At 47.4% G+C, this 11,120-nt stretch overlaps 1 protein-coding gene across 3 annotated transcripts in view; it reads left to right on the top strand.

The window, feature by feature from the left end:
• Positions 1 to 2,096: 2,096 nt before the first annotated feature.
• PIR (pirin) overlaps positions 2,097 to 11,120 on the top strand; it is a 90,260-nt gene continuing 81,236 nt past the window's right edge. The window contains exons 1-3 of one of the 3 annotated variants that reach the window (XM_043570675.1): positions 2,097 to 2,270; positions 3,562 to 3,690; positions 10,301 to 10,393. In XM_043570675.1, coding sequence (XP_043426610.1) covers positions 3,595 to 3,690; positions 10,301 to 10,393 — 189 coding nt within the window. In that variant the 5' untranslated portion in view covers positions 2,097 to 2,270; positions 3,562 to 3,594. Of the gene's footprint in view, positions 2,271 to 2,656; positions 3,255 to 3,561; positions 3,691 to 10,300; positions 10,394 to 11,120 lie in introns of those variants that run through there. The other 2 variants (XM_043570674.1, XM_043570673.1) reach the window with 2 other exon arrangements.

Here is an 11,120-nt window from a genome sequence, read left to right as displayed (position 1 = left end):
AGGCTCTGAGCCATCAGCCCAGAGCCTGACGCGGGGCTCGAACTCACGGACCGTGAGATCGTGACCTGGCTGAAGTCGGACGCTTAACCGACTGCGCCACCCAGGCGCCCCTGTGCCATGGCTTTAAACACCATCTACCTGCTTCTGATTCCAAATTTCAGCATTCGGTGGTTTCCTCTGCTTGGCAAACTGCCACAGACATCTGCCTGGTTCATGTCCTCATCTCGGGGCTCTGCTTCAAGTGGCATCTTCCTAACAAGCCCTACCTGGACCACCTTGTTTAGTACTACAATCTCACTCCACCCAGCGCTGAGGATCTCCCTCTCTCTGCTCCGCTTTGTCTCTTTCCACAGCATTTGACACCTGCTGCATGATTTATTTATTACCTTTAATGTCTGTCTCTCTTTGCTAAAGAGTAAGCCTCCAAGGGCTCCAGTAGTGTCTCTGTACAGCCTGCGCTTTTGCCCTGGAATCTCTTCAGTGGGGGTATCGCCCCACCACCTCCTGCATTTACTCCTCTGGTGCTAAAATGATCTACATGGAGGTTGGGATCCGATGTGAATGGTTTACACCTACTGGGATGGAAGATTAAATGTATCCCCTCTCCTAGAGATGCTTGCCTATTAAATCTCGGCCTCGGTGGTGGAACGGATAACCTCGGTCCTGATGAGAGGAGATGGGCGAGTGGGGGGTGGAGGGTGGACGTGATTAACAGAGATTCCTCTTTACCTAGAGACTGACGTGCATAGCACGGCAACCTTTGTTTTCCAAACGTCTCCTCTCACCTTCCGCCAATGGTCTTCTTCCCTTTGTGTCCCCACACCCCCATCCCTGTCCTGAGCTCAGGATGCCAGAAAGCCTCATGTTGCCTCACTGTCTTTGGAATTTCACAGCTCTGCGAATTCCCCGTACTCACAGAATTAAATTCGATTTTCTCCTGTTAATCTGTCTCCCGTCGACTTGATTCTCAGTCCAGCTACAAGGACCTTGAAGGGCAGAGGAAATCCTCCCTCCCCAACAGGAGCCATAACTGAAGTTTTATTGAAACAGCCGCACCCGTTTACTTCCATGTTGTCTATGGCTGGTTTGTTGCTACAGAGGCCAACCTTGGAACGGTCTCCACAGAGAACATATGTGGCCTGCAGAGTTGAAAACATTTACCATCCGGCCCTTTACAAAGTTTTCTGGTCCCCGCTTTGGAAGTGCCACTTTCTTTCCTTTCTCTAAACCACACAACAAGCTCTTCTGGTGTTTGGAGGACAGAAGCTGGCGGCCGTGCCCGTCCTCCTGGTTAACAACCCCAGCAGGGAGCTGGACGCGCTCACCGGCGCTGCGACTGTGCACTGCCCTGGGAAAACTCTCCAATGCCTGTCCACAAGCACGCCCACGACAAGCGCGCTCTTACCCAACTGTCGCCTGGCGCGAGCCTGTCTCTTCTTCAGGCAAAAGAGTGTCGGCGCCTCCATTCCTGCCCTCACCTCCACCGCTCCCCCCACCCCCCCCACCCCCCATTCTAAGGGCCAAACAGCAGGCGACATATTTATGCAACAAACAATTGTGTCGTGCTTAGGACACACCAAGTTCGCTTAATTCTCATTACCAGGCTGGTTCCATTATCCCCACCCCCGTTTTGCAGTGGAGGAGCTGGAGGCACAGAGAGGCTGAGCCAGCTGGCCCAGGTCGCACAGCTAACAAGTGCCGGAGGCACGATTGGAACGTGCAGCCCCGCTCTGAGGGACGCGCGACCAGAGACTCCAGTGAACGACGGGCCTCCTAACGAGGTGGGGGCGGGTCCTTGACGGGCCGGGAGCTCCCGCCCGGACGCCCGCGGGGGCGCGCCTCTCCGGGGCGGGAGGGGCGCAGAGGTCGCTGGGTCGCCGAGCAGGCAGGGGAGGGGCGGAAGGGGGCGCGGGAGGAGCCCGGCGGCCTGGAGAGACGGGAGCGCACCCTCGCCCGCCCCCGCCCCCGCCCCCCGAGCCCCGCAGACTCCCGCCTCCCGCCCCGCTGCGGCCGCGGGCGGCGAAACGCTGAGTCACGGTGAGGCGCCCTCGCGCCCCGCGCCGCCGCCCGGGCTCCAGCTGCCGCCGCGTGGGGGCCGCGCGCCCGCGGGGGCGGCGGGGCCGGGAGCGCCGCGCGGGGCCCCGCCCTCCCCGGCCCGCAGTAGACTCCCGGCCCAGGCTCCCGGGAGCTGCCGGCGGACGCTTAAGTAGGACCCTGACGTTTGGCGAAGGTGGGAGGCGGCTTTCCTGGCGGCAAAGCACTGCGATCCGGTAAGCGCCGCGTCCGTGGTTCGGGTGGCTCGGATTTCCGGGCGGGGAGTCCGGAAGGACCTCGAAGTAGTGCAGATAGGTAGGGGCGAGACCCTTCCTGCTTGCTTGTACGTGTGTGATGACAGTTCTGGACGGCTTTGAGGATTAAGCTCATTTCGGAACCCCCCTGTCCAGCACCCAGGAAGTATTTACTGATTGCCTGCTCCCGGGAGGACGCGTGGTGACTGACTGGGGGGGCGTGGCCGAGTGGAGGGCTCTGAGTGACAGCAGCTAACATTCTTAGAGCGCCGACCACACCCGGTTGAGGTTGGCAGGCTTCTTACCCCTATTTCACAAATGGAAAAACTGAGGAACACAGAGGCTTAGCAGGTGGCCTCAGGTCGCACAGCTGGGGCCGGGTGAAGCCCAGATGCAAACCCAGGCTCTCCGGCTCTGGAGTCTCTGCTTCTTGCTAAAGCGACTCTCTAGGTCTGAGTTGGGATCTTTGAAGGAGTGGATTGTGTTTCGCTTGAAGAAGAGTTTTAGGGATTTGGTGGCACTGCCGTCTGCAAGCATTTGAAGTGAAAAAGGGATTGATCATTACTGGTTCTGTGATACTCCAGTCGGCAGAACTTAGGCCCGCCGAGAGAAAACGCTTTTGAATACTAAAGGCGGGGTGTAGATTGGTCCTGAAATACAGGATGCATTGGCAGGGACACCCGGGGGTTTCCCGTGCTCCTGAAGACTTCCTGACAAAGCTCAAAGATTTCTTGCCGCTGAAGTTGCCCGTGAACTGCGGGGAAAGATGGGTCTTTGAATTTGGTGACCCTCGAAGATCCTTTCAGTGCCAAGATCTTTGGCGCGTTCCGGTGAGAGTCACAGACCTCACGGATTTCCTTCGGGTTCCGTGTGTCACCACATAAATCTTTCTACCTCATGGTGGCACCTCCCTGGCGGGACTTGAGAGATTGCAATGAGACAAAGCGGATACAGCGCTCATTAGAGGTTAGTAAGTGCCCGGCCGAACTGTTATTGCTAAGCCTGGTAAGTGATGGCTGAAGGATTGCATGAGGTAACGATTGCAAATAATTAGTGGGGTGCTGGGAACCTAGTTAGTACCATACATGGTCCCCAACATTATTTTAGATGACCTAAGCCAGGTGTTGTACGGAGGAAGCAGTCCATATACTGTAGCTGTTAATATTTGGGGCAGGTCTGAATTTAGTACCCTTTATTTCGTAGTCCTTGGATGTGCCCTCCTTTATGATTTGTCTTTTATTTTGTTCCCCCTCTGGCCCTCTCTCCTCTACAGCTCAGCATCGGAACACTCTTTTTAGACTTGGACATGGCCTCCTCCAAGAAGGTTACCCTGTCTGTGCTCAGCCGGGAGCAGTCGGAAGGGGTCGGGGCGAGGGTCCGAAGAAGCATTGGCAGACCCGAGGTATGCTGGTTGGGTGGCTATTTGTGTTTTTGGCAGAAGGCACTGGTGGGACAGTGAGGGCTAACTTGGGAAGAGAGGGCCCGGGACAATCATGACCTGCCTTGTGGGGGTGCCAGAGCGTCCAGCTCTAAACTTAGCGATTAGGGTCCCCCCTGGACCAGCCCCGCCCCAAAGTGGGTCCCTCTAACATGGGTACAGAGGTCCTGCGCAGAAGGTGCAACGGAGGCGTCCGTGCCCCTACTCTGCGCTCCCTTGTGCTGTCCTGGGTTGATCTACCTGCCTCAGTGTGCACGCCGCCAAATGGGCCCACCTTATAGCCCCAAGTTCACAGCCCCAGGGAGTAGCTGTAGGGCTCACTTCCAAATTCCCAGGGGAGAGAATCTGATTGGCTCGCCAGGGTCATGTGTCCACCGTTGGCCAGTCAGCCAGTGCCAGGGATTTGGGTTCTTGGAAAAAACCACCAGGACCCAACTCTGTGGGCCTCTCGTGGTAGAGCGGGTGCGTGGAGGCTTCTCTCATATGAGGTGATTTTAGGTCAGGTAGACCTCTTTCAACACGAGAGAGCAGCTTTATTTGAAAATTACCAGGGGCATGGTGACTTGCGGAAAAGAAAATCTTATTGGCACAGAAAGGTAGCAAATGGTGGTTATAGCCCAAGGAACACAGCGCTGCGCAGCATACTGGGTTCCAGAAAGATTGTTTTTCACTGAGATGTAATTGACATACGACATCGTACTCGTTTCAGGTGGCCAACATAATGATTTGGTATTTGCTTGTCTTGCAAAATGATCACGACAATAAGTGTAGTTAATGTCGATCACCGTACATAGTTACAGAACTTATTTTTCTTGTGTGAGAACCGTTAAGATTTTCTCTCTTAGCAACTTGCCAATATGTAACACAGTAATACTAATTATAGTCACCATGTCACGCATCACATCCCCAGGACTTACTTATCTTCTAACTGGAAGTTTGTACTTTTTGAACACCTTGACCTATTTCACCCACCCCCACCTCTGGCAACAGCCACTAATCTGTTTTCGGTGTCTGTGAGCTCGGTTTATGTATTTGTTGTTTGATTTCACACATAAGTGAGATCATATGGTATTTGCCTTTCTCTGCCTGACTTCTTTCACTTAGCATAATGCCCTCAAGATCTACCCATGTTGTTGCACATGACAAGACCTCCTTTTTCATGGCTGAATAATATTTCATAGTGTATGTGTGTTTACACACACACACACACACACACACACACACATTTTCTTTATCCATTCAGTGGACGCTTCGGTTGTTTCCATGTCTTGACTATTGTGAATAATGCTTCAGTGAACACAGGGGTGCAGATCTCTTTTCACGTTAGTGTTTTCGTTTTCTTTGGGTGAACACCCAGGAGTGGGATCACTGGATCATGTGGTATTTCCAGTTTTAATGTTTTGAGGAACCTCCATACTGTTTTCCATAGTGGCTTCACCAATTTACATTCCCACCAACAGTCCACAAGGGCTCCCTTTTCTCCACACCCCCCCATACTTGTTATTTCTTGTCTTTTTGATAATAGTCATTCTGACGGGTGTGAGGTGATATCTTATTGTGGTTTTGGTTTGCGTTTCCCTGATGATTAGTGATGCTGGACATCTTCCCCCTCCCCAAATATTTTTGAATAAAGGAAGCAGTATATTAGGGAAATGGATTCTTTTTAAAAAATGAGGTTGGTTGGTTCCTCTTCTTAGATTCTGCTCTGATATTCCCATACTCTTTCTGCCATTAGCTTCCTCTTCACCTGTGAATGTGTTTGGGGGTCCATCAGACATTGTTTTCCAATGGGATACATGCAAACAGGATTATTGTAAGGGCTGAATGCGTGGTGGGTGTTGGGGAGATGCCAGATGGGTGTGGTATCCAATTCTACCAGACCTCATCACGGACAGAACAATTGTATGGAACTCGGACACCCATTGTGTTGGGGTAGCTAATACTTTAATTACCCCATCTGTCAGAACACATCTGCTGAGCGTTTCTTAATTTCTTTTTGTCTTGTCAACCCCTTGGGGCGGGGGGCTGGTGTAACCTACAAGTTCTTTCTCAGAATAATATTTTTTATACACATGAAACAAAATACATAGGATTACAAAGGAAAACATATTGAAATATGGTTAGCACAATATTACAAAGCAGATTTGCAATCTAGTAATTTTGCATTAAATAATAAGACCTGGTGGCAGTTCATAGAACTCCCTAATTGCAAAGCTGTGCGGCACATGAACAATAATAGTTCAGTACACCTGCAACCACTGTCATGTGCTATGATAAGAGCTTTGATTTCTGGAGTCACAGGTCCTGGTCATTTACTGTGATTCTTTGTCTTCATGATTAAAGCATTTCAGCCTGGAGATGGCTGCCGGTGACTCTTACCTACCAATGTGAATGTACTTAATGACACTGAGCCGTATACTTAAAAAGAGTTAAGATGGTAAATTTTATTATATATATTTTACTAGAAAAAAATTCAGAAGAGAAATTTTCAGTTAGAGGTTAGTGAAAATAAAGATGTAATTTTTTTCCCCAGCCAAGTGTATAGCCACCCTGAATTCTATCCATGGTACCCAGTTAAGAGTCCCTTGCTGAAGACTTATGCTTTAAAGATGCCCCCATTCTGGGGCACCTGGATGGCTCAGACGGTTAGGCGTCCGACTTCAGCTCAGGTCATGATCTCACGGTTTGTGAGTTCGAGCCCCGCGTTGGGCTCTGTGCTGACAGCTCGGAGCCTGGAGCCTGCTTCAGATTCTGTGTCTCCCTCTCTCTCTGCTCCTCCCCTATTTGTGTTCTGTCTCTCTCAAAAATAATTAAACACCAAAACAATGTTAAAGATACCCACATTCTACTAATTCAGAGGGTCTGCTGTGTATGCCTCTACCCTAAGAAAAAAGTAAGTGGATAGGAATCACTTCTAATGCCATCACCCTGGTTTAATCACTATTAAGACAGAGGGTGTTTCCTTTTGTGTCCATATAGTTGTATATTTTACATCATGGGGATTATACAAAATAAACAATTTTGTGTCCTTGGTTTTTCATTGAACACAGTAATGTAAACACTTGCCACGTTGTTATCAGTTCTTCATGACCATCAATGAAATAGCTATGACCTGCTCCAGTGTATGGCATACCACTGTTGTCTTCCTCCTGGACCTACTTCTGGCCATTTAGATTGTCACCATAGTTTTCAGTACCCTGCAACCCCTAATTCTCCAGGCAGCAGAGAAGGAAAGCACCAATCTAGCTTCAAGGTAGTTACTTTTCAAACTTTTTGCACCCGGACTTTGTCTCTGAAGAAACATCTCACACACTTTGGAGCACAAAGCTATTTTAGTGTAGAATATACAAGTGTTTCGTATTAGTGGCCCTAAGTGACATGTTCCCTATGGTGGTAAACGTGGAGGCAGAGGAATTTACAAAGCTCTCACTGAGCCTTTTGGTGATGAACAGTAAAGAAGGAGTGGGGTCAGCTCACGCCTTTCATCATGATTAAATGTGGGCCAAGCTGGAATTTGAATGATTGCACAGCATGATATTAGTGGCTTGTTTTCTGCTGGGAAACAGGAGGGAAGCCCGTCACTCATTTGCACTTGCCTCAATGCTCCACACTCCCTTCCACCAGACACTCCTTGGTGGAGTGCGATTTTCCTTGGACCACTCTTACACGTATTTTTTTATTATGAAGAATTTCTAAAATAGAAAAGAAGATAGTACAATGAATCTCCATGTACCCAACATCCACAGTGATCAACTCATGGGCATTCTTGTTTCCTCTGTGTCCCTCAACCATTTCTTCACTCAAAGTATTTTAAAAGTGAATCATTTTTATTGTACTTATAAATATTTCAGTTGGTGTCTGTAAAAGATAATAGCTTTAAGAAATGAAACTATAATCCCATTACACACTTAAAAATGCTAAGAGTTCCTTAATATCATTAAATAACCTTGACTAATCTTGGTCCTGATTGGTATAGCCTCTGTAGATGGCATTCTCCATTATCAGGATCTCTACGTGTAGAGTCAAGGTGGGGAGCATAGAGTCGTAGCTCAGGTCCATTCAAGGCCAAATCTAGATCTCAGTTTGAACTGCATGCTGGCAATTTCCCTCTACTTTTTCATCGTTACCCCCCAGCCCTGTCTAGAGGTTGAGTAGGCCCGGGAGGTAGTCTGAGCTATTGGAGTTTATCTTTGACAGGACCTCTCCCTTCTGCTGCCTCCATATTGCCTTGATATAGGCTGGCATTTCATTGAGTGTTGGGAAAGTGGGGTCTCAGCTGGTTCTGGGCTGCTGCCACAGGCATTACTACCCTTATATCAGGATTAGGTTCAACTGTGTAACAGAAGGCAGCCTCTAAAACTAATGGTTTGCATACGTACGGATTTGTGTTTCTCTTTTGAAAACCCAAGAGTAGGCAGTGTAGGGTGGGCCTGAAGGCTCCCCACTTATTAGAGACCCATGCTCATTCTATATTAGTTCATCATTTTAGTGCTCTTAGTGCATCACCTTATGGCCCGAGACAGCTGTTGAGGCAACAGTAACCATTCGCCCTTGGGTGCAGAGAGGAGGAAGAGGGGAAAGGGCAAAAGGATCAGTGCCAGCTGTCCATCCCTTTTTTTTAAATAAAGGATTTCCCTAAAAGGCCCACCCAACCTATTTTAAAAGTCTACCTCAAAGACAACAGGTCCAGATGATCTTACAGACAAATTTCACCCAATATTGAAACTATAGATAACTCCAGTAACACAAACTCTCCACCTCCAGATGAAGCTCCAGGGAGACCTCACATCGCTTTAGGAAACTACGTTGCCTTGCAGTCAAGACCAGACAAGGACAGCAACGTGAAAGGATAATTGCATGGCATTTATAAACATTTTTGCAAGAATCATAAGCAAAATATTAACTATGCAAATATAGCAACGTATAAAAAAGATAATATATCACAACAAGGTTTGGATTGTCTGAACACAGCAAATTTGGTTTAATGTTGGAAAATCTGTTTATGTAATTTACCAACATTAAGACATTAAAGGAGAGAAAAATTATCTCGATCAGTGCAGAAAAAGTGTTCGATAAAATTCAACACCTGTGTAGGTTTAAGAAATTAGTAAACTAGAAACGGAAGGGGAATTCTTTCACCTTGTGGAGGGAGTCTGCAGAAAACCTGTATTAAACAACCTGCATGCCGATGAATCTTGAAAAAGCAATCTATGTAAAATCAGGGAAAAGCAAGGACGTCTACTTACCAGCATTTCTACTCAGCATTGTTGTAGATGCGCTAGCTTGCAAAAAGGGAAAAGAAATAGAAAGTGTAAGGATTGAAAACGAAGGGAAAGGACCCCAGTTATTTGCTGATGGGTGTTGGTTGGAATACTACTCCCAAATATTCACTGCCCCCCATAATGGGATTACACACTCCAAACCCACTTTTAGGTGCATTCCCCGTGAGTCCCATAGGCAGGGTTTAAGTGCCTATGGCTTGGCCATGTCACGTGCCTGCCTTGGGCTTGGCCATGTCACGTGCTGTGACCTGGGACGTGTTAATGTGATTGTGCACTATTGACTTGGCTCCCATTTGCTCCTGCCCTTGGTGATGAGAACAGCATGTCCTAGATAGTGGCCACTGTTTCAGCTTGGGATGGAAAATAAGCCATGTAGAGAGACCAGCCAAGCCTAGCAGACCCCACAAAAACTGCAGCCTGCCACAGCTTTAATCTAATGCAACCAAAAAATTTGTGAACTGCCGGGCAAAAGCTTATTGGTAAATACACTGGCAATCTGAATGTCTGCAAAGAAAACCCAAAAGAAGCTACAGATAGATTATTATAATTACTATAGCTTAGTGTTCTCTGCTCTTTTACTTGCAATGTTCTTCCTTCTCCCCCCTTCTACTTCATTAACTCCTACATGTACTTCAGGACCTAGCTCAGGTGCCACCTCCCTGAAAGTACCTTCCCTGATCCTTCCCCTTCCCTCGTATGTGTTAAATTGCCTTCCTCCAGAGCATGTATGCTATCACGGATTTTGGAATCTGCTTAGGATACAGACTGTATCTTGTTTGTGCTTGACCGTTTAGATCTTCGGTGATCATGAAATGTTTATCTCCTCTTTGTACCTTTTATAAAATAGGCTCTTCGGGGCGCCTGGGTGGCGCAGTCGGTTAAGCGTCCGACTTCAGCCAGGTCACGTTCTCGCGGTCCGTGAGTTCGAGCCCCGCGTCGGGCTCTGGGCTGACAGCTCGGAGCCTGGAGCCTGTTTCCGATTCTGTGTCTCCCTCTCTCTCTGCCCCTCCCCCGTTCATGCTCTGTCTCTCTCTGTCCCAAAAATAAATAAACATTGAAAAAAAAATTTTTAAATAGGCTCTTTAACGTACTTACAGTCCATGTGTGTGTGCATGCACACGTGTGCACGCGGACGTGTATAAGGCATTCTTTCCTGAAAGTGATTTTCATTTCAAGATTCTCATCAGCTACGTTGTTTTCAGTGAGTTTCGCTAGATCTGTCCATGAAGATAGCCCCCAGTAGTGTGGTTTAAAAGGCATGTCTAATCTGTTGGATTTAATTTTTATTTCAGTTGAAAAATCTGGACCCATTTTTACTGTTTGACGAATTTAAAGGAGGTAGACCAGGTGGATTTCCTGATCACCCACATCGAGGTTTTGAGACAGTAAGTAAAATAATTTGACTGCAAAAGTGTGTATTTTTAAATTTGCTTTCGTAATTAAATTGAGCGATCACTTCTAATGGAAAATTCAGAGTTCGAAACAATGAATAATAGTTAAATTAATTCTGAAGGTCTTAGCTATGGACTGGCTACTCTGGGAAGCCATATACTTTACATGAAGTGTATTCAGATTTAAATATTTGCTGTTTTTAATGTTCTTTGAATTTGTGCCACTGGAGACATTTTTATTTGTGCAGTTAATAAAGAGCAAGGATTGGCTTCTTCAACGTTTATTTATTTTTGGGACAGAGAGAGACAGAGCATGAACGGGGGAGGGGCAGAGAGAGAGGGAGACACAGAATCGGAAACAGGCTCCAGGCTCTGAGCCATCAGCCCAGAGCCCGACGCGGGGCTCGAACTCACAGACCGCGAGATCGTGACCTGGCTGAAGTCGGACGCTTAACCGACTGCGCCACCCAGGCACCCCATGGATTGGCTTCTTCAAATATTTATGTAATTAAAATAATTTGTGAGAGAAGAAACAATTAAGGTGTGATTTAAATAATTTTATGTAGAAAACTTGTTTTTCTTCAAGAAAATTCAGAAATGTTTAATCTCATGTAATATTTAAAACTCCAAAGACAATCCAAGAACACTGTTAGTATTTCAATTCAGTTCTAAGGAATTCTAGAATCAAGGGGCTGAAATACAACATAGCCTAAAAATTAGA

The sequence above is a fragment of the Prionailurus bengalensis genome, chromosome X, assembly GCF_016509475.1.
Source record: "Prionailurus bengalensis isolate Pbe53 chromosome X, Fcat_Pben_1.1_paternal_pri, whole genome shotgun sequence".
NCBI classification, from domain to species: domain Eukaryota; kingdom Metazoa; phylum Chordata; class Mammalia; order Carnivora; family Felidae; genus Prionailurus; species Prionailurus bengalensis.
This window is presented reverse-complemented; position numbering and strand designations above follow the sequence as displayed.